The sequence below is a fragment of the Puma concolor genome, chromosome D2 (genome assembly GCF_028749965.1).
Source record: "Puma concolor isolate L17-30 chromosome D2, mPumCon1.1.hap2, whole genome shotgun sequence".
NCBI classification, from domain to species: Eukaryota; Metazoa; Chordata; class Mammalia; order Carnivora; family Felidae; genus Puma; species Puma concolor.
In genome coordinates, this window is record NC_141677.1 from 38166377 (window position 1) to 38184923 (window position 18547).

The 18547-nt window shown below is 37.5% G+C and overlaps 1 protein-coding gene across 24 annotated transcripts in view; it reads right to left on the bottom strand.

The window, feature by feature from the left end:
• The window catches only part of KCNMA1 (potassium calcium-activated channel subfamily M alpha 1), a 739980-nt gene that overhangs the window by 246154 nt on the left and 475279 nt on the right, over window positions 1-18547 (bottom strand). For all 24 annotated transcript variants that reach the window (XM_086680076.1, XM_086680093.1, XM_086680079.1 and 21 more), the window contains exon 6: window positions 1584-1659. In XM_086680076.1, the coding sequence (XP_086536202.1) occupies window positions 1584-1659 (76 nt within the window). The remainder of the gene's footprint in view (window positions 1-1583; window positions 1660-18547) is intronic.

The following is an 18547-nucleotide window of genomic DNA, read 5'->3' on the forward strand; positions in this document are numbered from 1 at the left end:
CTAATTTATGATGTAAACATGAAACAGGGAACGAGGGGCACTATACCATGTTAGAGAGTGTGGTTAACTCCACATGACACATTCTACACTAGAAAAAAAACAAGTGTCTCTTAAATCAGTCTCTGTGCTTGGCACTGGGTATGCACCAATTCTACCCTAAAAAATATAGCAGACCAATTATGACATAGGTAAGCATTGAGGATTGCTGGGTTATGGATAATCTTAATTTCAAAAGTAATATGAGTTCATTGCACAGAAGAGCCATAAAAAGGTAGAAATGAGGGTTACTGTCACTCAGAAGAAATAGGAAGAATAACAATATTCACTCTATATTAATAATATTACATAGTATTAAGTGCAACATCAACAAACTCTGACCCCAGGGTAATGAAGGTGCAGAGTAGGGGGACACACTATAGAGGGCTTCTATTACGTTAGATGCTCATTTGCTTTTTAACTTGGCTAACACAAAGAGAATTTGTCCCACATGCACACAGATGAATAGTTAGTAAGGAAAAACCAATTTAGAATTAAAACAAACCAAAATAAACAAACAAAAAGCACTAACCCCAAAGAGGGAAGTCAACAGCCCATCACATTTGTTGGATACGACAGGTTTGGGAAGCTGAGTCCCAGCCTCAGTTACTGGGAAAACAATGCCAAATCCAAGGGCCCTCCCCCACCCCAAATTCAGGTATATTAATTATAAATCACAAAATCCAGAAGCATCCTGTTTTTAATCATTTATCAAACACATCAACCTAAGAGGAAATGGAACATTAGGAGTGAGCTTCTTAAAGTGTAATTTCCTATAAGAGAAATTTATGGCCTGTACTTATTCTCCATTAGAGTACGTCTAACCTCTTTTATTAGTTTATTCATCAAGGCAGCCTGGTCTCAGACCAGCTCTGCAAACCCACAGGTCATCAGGAAAGGCATCTCTGGGGGATTTTTCCTCCTGCTCCCGTAGTGTTTTCCAGATCATAACACAGTTAACAGAAGCAGTCACAGTACATTCGGCAGAAGGTTTTTAGGTATTCCCCAAAAGGCAATTCACAAAGCAAGCCCCAGGGACTACACTGGCAAGAAAGTGAACATCTAAAATGTACTTTGAAATGAAATGATTTTCTGTTTGCCATATGAGGTTTGTGATTGCCTCTCCAAGAGCACTGCTTCCATTGCTTTTGGGTTTAGGTTCAATTTCTTATTTAGTGATGTAATAAAGGGGTGATTCAGAACCTAGGAGCAAGGACTTCCCAATCAATGAGCTGCTCAATCCCTCATCCACTGTGCACCATCTCTCCAGGATGCTGTGGCTGATTTCCAAGCAACCCACACAGTCCCCCCAAAACTATCTACTTCTCCACATGCACGGCTGTTTCTCTTCTTACCAGACAGTTTCCAGCCCTGCAGAAGAGAGCAGTTCAAACCCCACCCCGGGCTTTCTCCAGATCTCTGTGTTAGATCACTTTTTCTGAGAATAACAGAACTCTAACTTTACAGTGATGAACAAAAACACCTGCTATTTATAATTTGGCCTTGGGAACCAGAATGAAGAAAAAATATGAATAAGAACATCTTACCTTGTTTTAAGGATATTCAGAAACTGCAAAATTTCTGAAAACTGTATCAGTCTGAGAGCTCTTAAAAATCTCAAACCTGGAAAGAGAAATGAAATAGAGACACATTATTCTCACCGCGTGGTTTTAATGTTCACACTCTGCCGTTTGATCTACAGCTGCCAGGGTTGAAGGGATATGAAGTTTTTGCAGGAGATTAAACCAACCGGTACCTTGGACATGGTCCTTCATTCTGATTCTTGACTTTAATCTCAGCTGGTAAACTTTCTTATTAAAGGAGGCCTGTTTTGAGCCCCTGTAGAGGAAGGTCTGGTGGGGAGAGCCCAGTTTAATGAGGCCTCTCTTTTGTCCATCTTGGATTTAAAGCACTATTTCTAGTTACCTACTGGTCTGAGAGGATTTTTGGCTCTGAAAAATACCAGGAATAGCACAGGGTAACCCTTGTGCTAGGAGCAGATTAGGAACAAATCGGATAATCTTATGTCTTTGATGGATTTTTTTTTTAAACTTTATCTTCAGTCCTGATAAAATGAAGAGTATAGGCCACAGCATTATCTGTTTTCTAGAAGGTTCTATATTTTTCTCCCAATCCAAAAAAAAAAAAAAAAAAAAAAAGAAAAAAATCACATCAGTAAGATCTCACTCCCCATAACTTCAGGATCCAAAATGTGTATATTTCCACTTTTACTAAGTATCAAGATAAATGTTTGTCCTTTCTAAATCAGTAATGAAGAGCTGCTGAACGGAAACAAAGAGGTAGATTTCCAGACAGCAGAAGAGAGATGAACACCTGAAAGGAAGATACAATCAAGGATTAAAGAAAACACAAATTATTGTTGTTTTAATAGACCAGGGTAAAATATATTTCTATTCAGATCCAATTCACGAGTTAAAAACAATCTGAGTCACTCAAAGGGCTTCATGTAAGAGAATTGCTTACATGCTTGGTCATCATATAAGAGAATTACATACAAAATACTGATTATCACAGCTTCAAGATATTTTCAATATCACACCCTTTGCTAAGGGGGTTTTCTTCTACTGATTTTCTGAAAGCCTTTTGTCAAGCAGCCCCATGTGCCAAGAGCAGTGCTAAGCAGAGAGTGGGCTAAATTATTGACAGGCTGCTCTAAGCCGGTGGGTGAGACTTTATCCTGCCTCCATACATAAGGCAGGAACTGGTGGGAAGAAGCTCCAGGGATTCACTGGAATGAATCAAGGAAAGGAGACAGACAGGAAGTCCCCCCCCTCCCCATATAGCTCCACATCTGGCCCAGGAATATTTTGCCTTGTTCAAGCATTAGGTACCAAGGAAAAACTAACACAAAGCCCAGGAGGGAAAAAAAATCCCACTGCACAAGAGGGAGAAAAGGATAATGGCTCAAAAGGGAAATTTCTCATCTAAAAAGGATTTACTTTCATGAACAGAAGATTTTCTCAAAAGACATTGGCCTTCTATGCCAAATGATATTTATATTACTCTTATTAAACCAAAAAGCACAGAGATGAGAAGGGATATTGATGAACTGAAGGCCCAGGAGCTGAAACACAGTCTTAACCAAACTGATGAAAGGTTCACTTAACACAGCTGAACACTGCACTGGTTGCAGAGGACAAAACTAAGAAGTAATCCCAGAACACAGAGAACATAAGGAAAAGACAGAGAAAAAGGATAAAACTTAAGAAAATGGAAATGGAGGGGAGATCACAGAAATCCAACCTATGAATAAAACATGTTCTGAAGGGAAGTACAAACAACCTGTAGTTCATAAGTAATGGCCGAGACATAATAGAAAAGAACTTTCTAGAAAAGAAAAAAGGATTTGAGATTAAAAGGCAAAATGAATGACCAGCTCTTAGAAACCCATGCTGAGAAGTATCTGCCTTTTCTTTTCTTCAAGTTTCAAGTATTAAAATAAATTAAAAAACAAAGTGTCAGGGTGGGGAGAGGGTCACCATTAATGCCACTAAGACCACAAGATGTAACAGTCAGTATAAATGACAATGGGGCAACACTCAGAACGTGAAGATGAGGAGAATCTGATCCAAGACTTTTACGCACAGTCTAGCACTTGTTCAACAATAAAGACAACAAAAAATGTCTTAAAAAATCCAGGATCTCAGGGGTGCCTGGGTGGCTCAGTTGATTAAGCGTCCAACTTCAGCTCAGGTCATGATCTCGCGATTCGTGAATTCAAGTCCCGCGTCAGACTCTGTGCTGGCAGCTCACAGCCTGAAGCCTACTTCAGATTCTGTGTCTCCCTCTGTCTCAGCCTCTCCCCTGCTCACACTCGGTCTCTCTCAAAAATAAATAAACAATTAAAAAAATTTTTAAAAATCCAGGATCCCAGAAAATACATTGTTTGTGCAAAATATTTTCAAAGTTAGCAAGCCTTATTAAATTGGAGTGAGTAGCAGAGGCTGGAAGGTGTAGCTTAAAAAAATTTTTAATGTTTATTTATATTTGAGAGAGAGAGAGAGAGAGAGAAACAGAGTGCAAGCGGGTCAGGGACAGAGAGAGAGGCAGATAGAATCCGAAGCAGGCTCCAGGCTCTGAGCTGTCAGCACAGAGCCCAACGTGGGGCTCGAACTCATGAGCTGTGAGATCATGACCTGAGCCGAAGTTGGACACTGAACCAACTGAGTCACCCAGGCGCCCCTGGAAGGTGTATTTTTAACAAACTCTATTGTTGGTCCTAAGCATCCAGCCCAACCTGGATGGCTGGTCTTAGTCCAGCACCACTGGCATGCACTTGTGGGAGATGAAAAACCAAATGTAGAAACTTGAGGTAGAAAAAAACCCAGTAGTACAGAAACCAGTCAGGAAATAATGATGTTTTAGTAATTATTAGCTGCTAATGGTTTCATCCTGAAAATCTTGTGTGTGCATGTTTGAGTGTATATATATATATATATATATATATATATATATATATATATACACACTTTACACTTATGAAAACAAAAATAGGATATATATGACCCAAGCTTTGAACTGGATTTCTTTCTTTCTACTGTAGGTGATGCTATTTGTGTAGGTGATGCTATTTGTATCCTATATTATTTGTCTGTAGCTTGCCACATTTTAAAGGGACTCACAAAAATATAATAATAGAATAAAAGCTTCCCTTTTAATGGAGCTGTATGAAAACAAGGGTAGGAAAAACAGTGAATTCAGCAGCCAAAGGTCCTATGCTCTTGCTAGAAGCAAACTGTAGATCTAGCTCTGAGCACTTTGTCAACAAAGTAAGGAATGCAACATCAGAAGATTAATGATGTCCAGAAGAGAAAAGCAAGCTGGTTCTTAGGAAAACAGGTTTTCCAGAATGGAGACAGGAGAGAACTGTCTCAGAACTGTCTCCCTGAAAAAGCGACCACCGTAGGTAATACAAGAATGGGCTGAACAACAGTGGGCTTTTATTTGACTGCCTCATGCTGGTCATTTCCATGGCATTGGCTTTCATTAATGCAAATGAACAAACAAAGTTCTATGTGGATTAAAAAAAAAAATCAGTCTACATTTTATCTAAAGATAAAATGGCTTGTAGTCAAGCCAAACTGTCTGAAGAAATAGTGGTTTGAAGGACATACCCTTCAGTTCCCTAACTACTTTCTGCCCTGGACCCTGGGGGCCTATTCTCAGCATAGCAGCCAGAATGAACCTGTTAAAAAGTAAAACAGATCACACCATTCCTCTGCTCAAAATCCTCCAATATCCGCATTTCACACAGAGTAAAAGTCAAAGTCCTTGAAGGGCCTAAAGGAAGGCAACCCATTTCCTTCTGGATCTGATGTCCTCCCCCACTCCTGACATTACTCTCCCTTCAACCTGGCTGCCCTCCTCAGTGATCCATCCCCGCCGGTACAGGCAAGCTCCTGTGCAGGGGTCCTTCCTGGACACGCTGCTCTCTGTCTGGAGGGCTCTTCCCCACGTGGCCACAGGATTTACTCCCCCACCTCCTGGAGGTGTTTCCTTAATGCAGTCGTCTAGCAAGACCTGCCCCTGCTACTCTACCCCAAATGCAAGCCCCCGCCTTCTCCATCCCCCTAACTCTTATTCTTCATGCCCACTTTCCTTCTCTCCTCAGCACGAAGAAGCGCTAGTGTCTTACTTGCTTATGTCATTTACTTTCTGACTCCCTATGTATAGCATCAGCTCAATGAAGGGAGGAACTGCTGTCTGCTTTGCTCGTGGCTTTATTTCATAGATGTAAATTAGTACCTGGCACAAGGTGGGAGCTCAATAAACACTCAGTTGAACTGAATAAATGAATCAGACTTTTGAGAAAGAATGAGCAGACAGCTCCAGAGTACATACTCTGCATTCAGGAGTATGTACCCAGCTTCCTGGAGAAGAGTCATGAGCACTGAGGGCTTACCTGACGAGCTGAGGGCTGACACCCTTAGGAAATGTAAAGCAGCCTAATACAGGAAAAGCTCTTAACCAGTGGCCACTCTGCTGCACCCAGAGAGATCCTACAGAGGTACAGACAGCAACTCAAATTACATACAAGAGGCCAAGAAAAGGGAGAGGTGGGATGGGTAATGCCTAAATGGCAAACCATTTGTCTTCTTTGCTTCATGATACTGTATCCTTACTACGTGTTTCCTATGACTGAAAATCTCTGGAATAAAATGATATTCTAGGAAAATATAAAATGACTCTAACAGTTGGAAAGAAGCAAATGTGTGTGTATCGAAAAACATGAATTATGCCCCCACAAAGATCCAGATGAGTTCAAGTCAGTTCCTTTAAATATTAAGAAATAGCAAACTTCTCTATACTATATAGTCAACTAATTAAAATGGATTGGCTTTTTAAAAAATTTTTAAAGTTTATTTATTTATTTGGAGAGAGAGAAAGAACAGGGGAGGGCAGAGAGAGAGGGAGAGAGAGAATCCCAACCAGGCTCTGCACTGTTGGCACAGAGTCTGATATGGGGCTCGAACTTATGAACTGTGAGAACATGACCTGAGCCTAAATCAAGAGTCAGACACTCAACTGACTGAGCCACCCAGGAGCCCCTAAAATGGATTGTTCTTTCTTTTCCTGCACTCTGTATTGGTTTAGAAAGCTGGAATTACCTGGACACAGGTACTCCACACATTGGGGGAAAAAAGGCAAACTCATCACATAATGACTAACTACAAGAATCCTAAATAAAACACTATCATATCATATCTGAGACTATATTAAATTAATAACACACATGAGCTGTAGTGGGTGTTGTGAAGCACAGAGGTCTTTATTCTCCCCTGACTCCTGAAGTGGCTTCACCTAAGGTTATATCCTTGCCATGGGAGGCCCCCAATGAGCAGTAAGTGTGGGGACAAAAATTCGCTGCCCTGCCCCATTTGGGATAACCCTAATGAACCATCCAGCTGCAGAGCTCTATGTGGCATTGGCTGAGGCCTCTGTTGCAACCGTACTAGAGCTGGAGTTCTCCACCCAGTCTTATTACCTTTATCTCTGGGATCATACCCTGAAGATACAAAGGTTCAACATCTTTGGGATCCAGCAAAAGCAGTTCTAAGAAGGAAGTATATAGTAATACAGGCCTATATCAAAAACAAGAAAAATCTCAAATAAACAATCTGATCTTAAAGTCCAAAATTAGTAGAAGGAAAAAAATAATAAAGATCAGAGTGGAAACAAACAAAAAAAAAGAGACTAAATAGAAAGATAGAAAAAAATCAATGAAACTTAGGAGCCAGTGTTTTGAAAAGATATACAAAATTGATAAACTAGTCAGACTCAGAGATAGAGAGAGAGAGAGACAGAGAGAGAGAGACAGAGAGAGAGAGAGAGAGAGAGAAAAGTCAACTAAATAAAATAAAAAATGAAGAAGAGGAGGGACACCTGTCTGGCTCAGTCAGGAGAGCATGAAACTCTTCATCTTGAGGTCATAAGTTTGAATCCCCCCATTGGGTATAGAGAATACTAAAAGAAAGAAATAAACTTTAAAAAAGTAAAGCATAGTTTCAAACTAATATTGCAGAAATACAAAGAATTACAAGATATTACTATGAAAAATTATATGCCAATAAATTGGACAACCTAAAAGAAATAGATAAGTTCCTAGAAACAAATAGTCTTCTAAGACTAAATAGGAAAGAAACAGAAAATTGGAATAGACTGATTACTAGAACAAAATTTAATCAGTTATCAAAAAACTCCCAACGAACAAAAGTCTAGGACCAGATGGCTTCACAGGTGAATTCTGCCAAACTTTGAAAGAATAGTTAATACCTATCCTTCTCAAACTATTCCAAAAAATAGAAAAGAATGCTTCCAAATTCATTCTATGAGGTCAGCATTACTGTGATACCAAAACCAAACAAAGACACTATAACAGAAAAGAAAATTATGTACCAGTGTCCCTTGGCGCAAGCAGTCTCAACAAGGCAAAAACATACCAATATCCAAAATGAACCTAGATGCGAAAGTCCTCAAAAATATTAGCAAACCATACAAAAATGATCATTTACCATGATCAAGTGGAATTTATTCCAAGGATGATTCAGTATCCACAAATCAATCAACATGATACAGCACATTAACAAAAGGGATGACAAAAATGGTATGATCATTTCAATAGATGCAGGAAAAGCATTTTTCTAAAAAAATCAACATCCATTCATGATAAAAGTTCTCCACAAAGTGGGCAGAAAGGGAAATGCCTCATCATAATAAAGGCTATATATGACAAACCCACAGCTAACATGATACTCAATGGTCAAAAGCTGAAAGTTTTTCCCCTAAAATCAGGAAAAAGAAAGGATGTCTACTCTCATCACTTTTATTTAACCTAGTACACTGGAAGTCCTAGCCATAGCAATCAGGCAAGAAATAAAAAGTCATCCAAGTTTGTAAGGAGGAGGTAAAACTGTACTACTTGGAGATGACATAATATTGTACATAGAAGATCCTAAAGACTTCACTAAAAATCTATTAGAACTGATAAATGAATTCAGTAAAGTTACAGGATACAAAATAAATATACAGAAATCTGATGTGTTTCTATACACTACTAATGAAATAGCAGAAAGAGAAATTAATAAAACAATCTCATTTATAATTACATCAAAAAGAATACAATAGGAAAAAAATAATCAAGGAGGTGAAAAACCTCTACTCTGAAAACTATAAGACATTGATGAAAGGAGCTGAAAACAACACAAATAAATGGAAAGATATTCCATGTTCATAGATCAGAAAAAATAATGTTGTTAAAATGCCCATACTACCCAAAGCAATTTACAGATTCAATACAATCCTTATCAAATGCCAATAGTATTTTTCACAGAACTAGAACAAATCATTCTAAAATTTGTATGGAACCACAAGAGACCCCAAGTAGCTAAAGCAATCTTGAGAAAAAAGAACAAAGCTGGAGATATCACAATCCCAGATTTCAAGATATACCACAAAGTTACAGTAATAAAAACAGTATGATACCAGCACAAAAACAGACACATAGATCAATGAAACAGAATAGAGATCCCAGAAATAAACCCATGCATATCTATAGTTAATTAATCTACAACAAAGGAGATAAGAATATACAATGGGGAAAAGGCAGTCTCTTCAATAAATGGTGCTGGGAAAATTACATGCTGGGATAGCTACATGGAGAGGCATAAAACTCGACCACTTTCTTATACCTTACACAAAAATAAGCTCAAAGTTGATTGAATACCTAAATATGAAACCTGAAACCATAAAACTCCTAGAATAAAATGTAGACAGTAATCTCTTGGACATAAATCTTAGCAATATTATTCTGGATATGTCTCCTCAGACAAGGGAAACAAAAGCAAAAATAAACATTTGGGACTAGTAAAACAAAACAAACAAAAACACCAACAAAACAAAAAACCAACCTACTGAAAGGAAGAAGATATTTGCAAATGACACATCTAAAAGGGGCTGATATCCAAAATATATAAAGAACTCATATCACTCAATACAAAGAAAAGTAATCTGACTCAAAAATGAGCAGAGGACCTAAAGAGATATTTTTCCAAAGAAGACATATAGATGGCCAACAGACATATGAAGAGATGCTCAACATCACTGATCACAAGAAAATGAAAATCAAAAACACAATGAGATATCACCTCACACCTGTCAGAATGGCTAGAATTAAAAATAGAAGAAATAACAAGTATTAACAAGGGATGTGGAGAAAAGGAAACCCTCATGCATTGTTGGTGGGGATGTAAAATGGTGTAGCTACTGTGGAAAGCAGTATGGAGTTTCCTCAAAAACAGAAATGCAATATGATCCAGTAATTCCATTTCTGAGTATTTACACAAAGAAGATGAAAATGCTAACTTGAAAAGATATATTTACCCCTATGTTTATTGCAGGATTATTTACAATAGCCAAGATATGGAAGCAACCTATGTATCCATTGATAAAGAAGATGTATATATACACACAAACGTGTGCACGCATGCGTGCGCGCATGTACACACACACACACACACACACACACACACACACACACAATGGATTACTCAGCCATCAAAAAGAATGAAATCTTGCCATTCGTGACAACATGCATGGAAGGAAAGAGTATAATGCTAAGTGAAATAAGTCAGACAGAAAAAGACAAATACCACATAATCTCAACTTATGCACAGAACCTAAAAACAAAGCAAATGAACGAACAAAAATGGATTCATAAATACAGAGAAGAAACTGGCAAATGCCAAAGGAGAAGCTGGGGAGGGGATCAGAGAAATAGGTGAGGTAGATTAAGTTATAAAACAAATAAGTCACAGGGCTGAAGAGTACAGTGTAATGATTTTGTATGATGACAGATAGTAACTACACTTACCATGGTGAGCATTTCAGGATGTATATAATTGTAAAATCACTATGTTGTACACCTGAAATTATATCTCAACTATACTTCAATTTCAAAAAAATACCCTGGAGATTGTATACCAGAAGAATAAGTATTCTGATAATACATGCAGGCACGTTGGTGGTACTCAATAAATGGTAATTTCATCATATGAAGCTCGAACTCATGAACGGTAAGATCATGACCTGAGCCAAAGTTAAAAGCAGATGCTTAACTGACTGAGCCACCCAGATGCCCCAGTCGTCTACTATTCTTGATCACTTCTTTTATGCCAAAATCCTTAATTATAGTTTACACATACAACAGAAGAAAAAAGCTAAAAATAAACAGACTGGGCAGTGTGTCCACCACAATTTGTAAGGAATGGAGCCAAGTCTCAACCCAAATTTGTGTACCTGCACAAAGCCTAAGCTTGGAAACACTGCCCCGGCACAGACTTCAGCCCGTCAGTTCCAACTGCAAACATCAGTACTCAAGTAAGCACTTTCAACATGGAGATCCTCTTGCCAGAGTCTGCTAACAATGTGCCACCACTATGTAAATGGTCATCTGCCCACAACCCCACCAGATTGATACCCTGATAAAGAAAAGAAGGGAGGGAAGAAGGGAAACTAAGCCTCTGAATTTGAAGGGCCCCAAATAGGAGTTGATCACTATTTTAGTTTTCTTTTCTATGTCAACAAATGAAGTTCATTATTTTTCACATACTTATCAGTCATTGTATTTTTTCTTTAAAGTGCTTTATAGTGGCCTTTGCCACATGACCTGTGTCTTCATCTTATAAATAAATTTGGGCTTTGTTATACTGAGGACATTTTGTTCTCTAGTATCTCCCACAGTTCGTCATTCTTGTTTTAATTTTGCTTAAGGTTTTTTCTAAGTCTAAAATTTTGTTTTCTTTCTTTTCAAATTCTAAATTTGTCATATGGTCAAATACATCAATCTTTCATCATTGTTTCTTTCTTTTAATATTCAACAATGGCCACCTCCAACATAAAAACAGACTTTTTAAATGCATCCACCTTTCCTCTTTATACTTTTAGGGCAGTGGTTCTGAACCTTGGCTGTACATTTCAAACACCTGGGAAGCTTTAAGAATTACTGATACCTGTGTCCATTCTGACTTTATGGGCCTTGGTACAGCCAGGCAGAGGGAGTCTTAAGCTCTGGGATGATTCTAAGGAGCTGTCAAGGTTGAGAAGCATTGCAAACTTTTTCTGTAAATGGGCAGATAGCAATTATTTTAGGTTCTCTCACAACTCCCACTCTGCTGTAAATATATGTAAATGAATGGGCGTGGCCATATTCCAATAAAGTTTTATTCAAATAATAGCCCAAGGGCCCTAGTTTGCTACACCTGCATTAGAGACCTACTATCAAATTCCACATTCACAGGAACTGCCTAGGATTTATTAACATTCAGATTCTGATTCAGTGGATCTGAGATGGGGCCTGATACTCTACATACCTAACCAGCTCTAAAATGATGCAGATACTCTTGGTCAGAGACCACATTTTGAGAAATCAAGGCTGGAACGCAGTAATTCCTAGACTTTGCTGCTAATGCAATCACTCCAGGGATTTTAAAACAATACTGATACCTGCCTCCCCCTCCCAGATACTCAGATTTAATTGGCCTGGGGTACAACCTAGGTGTTAGAATTTTTTAAACTCCCCAGATGATTCTAAAGTGCAACCAAGTTTGGGAGCCACTTGTTGAGAATATCTTTTTTTTTTTCTTTTAACCTTGTTACTCTCTCTTGATGTATTTATTTATTTTGGTTAATAGTGTACCAAAGGAACCAAACTTTATTTTTGTTCTCAAATAGTTAGCAAATTTCCCCTTACCTGAGTAATCACTTGAGTAACCCAAAACCACTAGTATACCCACTAAGCATGCTGCCTCGCTACTTAATTTTAAACAGCTTACTTGCTAACTATAACTTAGAAGAAATCAATAGTATAAAAAGACACTACCTATAAAAAATACATTCAGCTTAAGATCTTAGCAAAAAAGTAGTCTTAACAACATTAGGAGGTAGATGATTTCTATTTTAGTGTTTATAACTGAATACTCAGAAAACCAATAAAGATTAAAAGTGATAAAAAAATTTATGGGGACAAACAATAACAACAGTCAAACAAAGGATAAAATAAATGACTGGCTCATCCAATAGAGAAGCAAATAGAAAAAAACAATTCATGCACAGTTATATACTAATAAAACTGAAAACCTCAGTAATAGGGGATGACTTCTCCAAAATGAAAACCTTGAGAGTTGATATGACCAAAAGGGGAAATAAGTCATTGCAGAATTGTAGTTGGTATGTAAATAGGAAAATGTACTAATACCTTCCTCTCAAAGGCTTTGCAACCATATAATTTATCATTAAATTCTTTAAAACATTTTTTATTGAAGTTCTAAACTATCCCACAATACAAAAAAGATAGAAAGCTACTAAGAAAATAAACATCAACCTGCTACGAAAAACTGACTTTTCAAAACACAAAAATAAAATAATCTCATGAATGTTAGAGATGCTGCATTCTACATAAAATACCAATATATATAATTCATCAGTGGATCAAATAATACTCCAGAGCATTGTAGTTAAATTTAGCAGGTTGAAAACAATGCTTTATCTCTGCCCCCTCTCAAAACCTCACTAAAGTAATACTAGTGGGGGAAAATGGTAAAATCCCCAAGGACAAAAAGAAGGGAAGAGAGACTATAGCACATAAGAGAAAAGCACAAAATGTTGGCAGGTGAAAAGTGGATACTTGGTTGGAAATTAACTCAACAGAACTAAGAAACCTAATTTCACATTTGTATAACACATAGAGCAACCATATACATATATATGTATACATATGTATATGTATATATATTGAACACATTTGTTATATGTCTCTATATATTAACATACATATTAATAACTGTATATATATATATATATATATATCCATAATGATAAAAGAATATATGAAATGTCCTTTGTCAACAAATTTCAATGAGGAATTCCACAAAGACTGAGGTTGGAGGAGGTGGCAGATGGGGAGATTTTAGTAAAGAATAAAACCACTGTCCAAAAAATGAAATGGGGTGACTGGCACTGGGAAGGAGGAGGCTGGGACAGTGACACTGACTGATGGGGGCACCAAATGGGAGCAGCCAGGACACAGCAATAAGTGTGGGCATTTTAGTTGCTAAGCAATACTGAGTGAACAGGTAAGTCCTAGAAAGAAATTGCCACCACAGCTGTAAGAACAGCTACTAGACTGGAAGGCAGCACCGCCCAGCCCAGCATTCACTGGACAAGTTGCCAGAGGCAAAGACAGCACTCACAGCACACATCTCAAATCCAAAGAGGAACACAGAATTGAGAAAGTCATTTTGAGGAAAATCAAGTTTCCTTTGAAAAAAATACATATTCCAGGGGCGCCTGGGTGGCTTAGTCAGTTGAACGTCCAACTTCGGCTCAGGTCATGATCTCAGGGTTTGTGGGTTTGAGCCCCACGTTGGGCTCTGTGCTGACAGCTGAAGCCCGGAGCCTGCTTCAGGTTCTGTATCTCTCTCTCTCTCTCTCTGCCCCTCCCTTGCTTGCACTCTGTCTCTGTCTCTCTCTCAAAAACCAATAAATAGTAAAAAAAATTTTTTTTTAAGAAAAATGCATATTCTAGCAAACTGACATTTGAGAATACAACATGAAAGCAACAGCTTCAGAAAAAATTTAATTGAAAACCATAAAGAGTTGTAACAAAATATGTCAACACTACGAAGTCAAGTAGATAGCTGAGAAATTAAAATGTGAATATCAAAGCATTAAAAAGTCAATAAAACAGAAGAGTGGACATAGCTACATACAAACTGGAGGGCTGAACTATCAAATAGAGATCTCTTCCTTCAAAAGGATAAAAAATACAAAGGAAAAGTCAAGGCATGGAAAACAAGTACAGCATTTTTAACATTTATGTAGTTGAATTTCCAAAAGGAGAAAATAAAGGCAACTGGAAGCAGGAAAAACTCAAATAATATTAGAATCAAGTTTCCCTGGCCAGAAGAATGACCTGTATCCTCAGATTGGAAAGGTCTGTTAAGTGTCCAGCAGGTTGCATTGTCAAAGGTCCAAATCTAGGCATATCATGGTGGCATTTCAGAACATCAGTGTAAAGATCTAAGCCCCTCAAAGCAGTGAAAATCAACTTATTGTCACAGTTCCCCTAGCCACACTGGGTGAAAGGAAACAAAGGAAGGATATCTTCATAATTCTCGGGAGAAATCATTTGGAACCAAGAAAGATATACTTAGCCAGCTTCAAGAAAAATAAATCCGAAAGAAGTGAGATACAAGAACCAATGTAGGAAAAGAATTAAAAGTAACTGATTGGTTTATGTGTTGGCTGAATATTACAAAACATAATAAATAATGGCAACGACCCCAAAATTAAAATCTCTAGATGATACTGTATGTAAGATAGAGATATGGAGATGGGACAGCAGTGGAGGTAAGAAAGGTGTGCTAAAGCTCCCGTCCTGCTTGAGGAGAAAATACTATTTTTTAAGTGTATTTATTATAAGTAATCTCTACACCCAACGTGGGGCTCAAACTCATGACCCCTAGATTAAGAGATACATACTCTTCTGATGAAGCCAGCCAGGTGCCCTGAGGGGAAGATACTATTAATTATACATTTTAATAGAAAAATTATGTTTAAGTATGTGTATCAAAAACTTAAATAGGGGCTCTCGTGTGGCTCAGTCAGTTGAGTGTCCGAATTCGGCTTAGGTCATGATCTCAGGGGTTCACGAGTAAAAAGTCCTGCATCATGCTTTCTGCTGTCAGAGCAGAGCCCTCCTTAGATCCTCTGTCCCCGGCTCTTCCTGCCCCTCACCCACTTGTGTGCGCACGCATTCTCTCTCTCAGAAAAATAAATAAGCATTAAAAAAATTAGAAAAAAAACTTAAGAATATATTTGGAATTAAAAATTCAAAATTTTAGGAGGGGAAAAAGAACAAAAAAAAAAAAAAAAGACCAATCCAACTAAAGGAAAACAGTTGTGAAAAAAGAAACCAAAGAAAAGCATATTAATTAGAAAATACTATTGTAACAGTAAAAACAGCCCAAAATGATATTACTCATCACAGTAGAACTAAGTAAGTTAAGTTCACCTATTAAAATACAATGACTCTCAGGTAGTAGAAAACCATCACTAACACATTCCAGAGGCATGCTGTGTGTAAGAAAGACACCAAAAACAAAACACAAAGAAAAGTTAGAAATTAAAAGCTGAAAAATAGATATCAGACAAACGTTGACAAAAAAGGGGGGAAACAAAGTGACAATGATATCAACTGAAGTGGCAACTACCGTGAAAAATTATGAGAGAAGTGAAGAGTAATACCTCATATTGATAAAAGGAACATGCACCAAGAATGTGTAGCAATGAAGAAATTTTACACACCTAAGAATATAACTTTGAGATGCAGGACACAAAATCTGATAAGAATACATCAAACAAAAAAAAGTTGACAATGCCACATCACAATGGGAGATGCTAATGTTCCTTTTCCAGAAACTAGCCAAAAAATAAGCACAAATAAAGAATATGTGCATAACATTTCATTCCTTGGGATATATTTGTATAAGTTTATCAGAATGGATGGACAGACATATATACTACTCACTAATCTAGGAATACACATTCTTTAATAACAACTATTGAATAGTCACAGAAACTGACCATGCATTAGGCCACAAAGAAACTTCACCAAATTCCCAAATGCAGAAATCATAGGGGCCAACTACCCCAAAGCAATAGAATAAGAAAATCACAAAAAGATAGGCAAAATAGACCGTCTTATAGAGAGAAGCACTGAATATATGAAAAGGCAGTTATCACAAATTAAAAGGACATGAGCATTATAAATGATGGAACAATTGGTTAACAGCAATGATCAATATAAACAGCCATCTCATACCAGAATTGAAATTAATTTGAGATAAATTAAAAATGAAATATAAATGACAAGCCATAGAAAAGCTAAAGAAAATGTAATTATGTATCTATTAGCTCTCTGCAGAGAGGAAGAATTTCTAAACTCAGATATGAAAGGAATCATAAAAACTCTTAAATATCAGATCAGCCACCATAAAATTATCAAAATTCTACATGTCAAAAACAGTACTGAAGATAAGATGATAGCCTATAAGAAAAATAATGTAATATGATATAATGAGGATATGATATATAAGGATGAACCTTTTGTAATGTCAAAAGCATGTATGGAAGGGGCGCCTGGGTGGCACAGTCGGTTAAGCGTCTGACTTCAGCCAGGTCACGATCTCGCGGTCCGTGAGTTCGAGCCCCGCGTCAGGCTCTGGGCTGATGGCTCAGAGCCTGGAGCCTGTTTCCGATTCTGTGTCTCCCTCTCTCTCTGCCCCTTTCCCGTTCATGCTCTGTCTCTCTCTATCCCAAAAATAAATAAAAACGTTGAAAAAAAAAAACAAAAAACAAAAGCATGTATGGAAAATACCTTATCCCTCGTTCATAAGTAGGCAAAAAATCATAATGAAACACATCATAAAAGAGTAAGTATAAGTAGTAAGCAACGAGTAGAAATGATTAGACTTGGTTGAAACAAGAGAAATGCAAGTTAACCAAAAATACAGTAACATTGTGTTTATTCTACTTAACTAGCAGCACATCTGAGTTTCACCTCCTAGAGATGACTCTACAAATGAGATAATTTTATAGTTTGAGGGTGGAACTGTCCAATGATTCAGAATTTTCAGAAAGTTATTCCACATTATGAATCAAACTAATTCCATTTTGGAAATATAACAAAATATGGAAAAATGCTACAGGAAATGCTCGTTGCAAAATTACTCATTAAACAAGAAAAATAGGACAGCAGCTTCATACCTAAACATGGGTTCTCTTCAATACAGTCCATCTTCTTTATGAGCTATTACACAGGTTTGAGAATAATATAACAAAGGAAATGTTATGAGACGGTGTTAAAGTTAAAGTTAAAGAAGCAGGATGTGGGAAGCAGAGTGGCGATTACCAGAGGCTGTGGCGTGAGGGAAAGAGGACTTATTTACTGGGTAAAGAGCTTCGGATTTGCAAGATGACATCTGGGGATCCATTCCACAACAATGCCAATATACTTAACACTATTAAACTGTACACTAAAAAATGGTTAAGATGGAAAATTTTATGTTCTATGTTATTGTTTTTTAAAACAACACAGAACGTAAAATTGTGTTTCAAAATAAGACAAAACACACAAAACATAAAATTGGGTATGGAACCCAATGACGGGCTTGAACTCATAACCTGAGATCAAGACCTGAGCTGAGATCAAGAGTCAGATGCTTAACCAACTGAGCTACCCAGATGTCCCTATGTTCTGTGCTTTTAAACCACAATTTAGAAAAGAAAAAAAAAAAAAAAAGCAAACTGGAAACTCAAAAAAAAAAAGTAGTATATAAAATGCATGTTCTCTATAATAAAACTATAAAAACTAGGGGGTGCCTGGGTAGCTAAGTCAGTAAAGTGTCTGACTCTTGGTTTTGGCTGAGGTCATGATCTCACGGTTCATGAGTTTGAGTCCTACATCGGCCTCCGCGTTGAGAGCAGAGCCTGCCTGGGATCCTCTCTCTCTCTCCCTCTCTCTCTTTCTGCCTCTCCTCCAATCTCTCTGTCTCTCAAAATCAATCAATCAATCAATCAATCTAAAAACTATAGCTATATGAAAAATAAGAACTAGAAGAAAAGCATAAAATGGTGACAGTGGTTGTGTTACAGAGGCAGGGTTTTTGAATTTCTTTAATTTCCTCAAGTTTTTAAAAATTTTCTGTAACATATATATATAAATTTCTCTTTTTATTCATAATTTTTTTGTTGCTGTTATAAAGTTGATGGCAAGTCAAGACTGACTGAGCACAGGTCCTCTGGCTCTGAGCCCTGTGTCCCTGTCAAAAAGTCAGGACCCTGAAGCCAGCAGCTCTAGGCAGGGTAGACCCCAGGCCACTGCTGTTCCTTCAGAGGGTCAAACTTATTGCCTGGGGCCTGAACAACCAGGTTA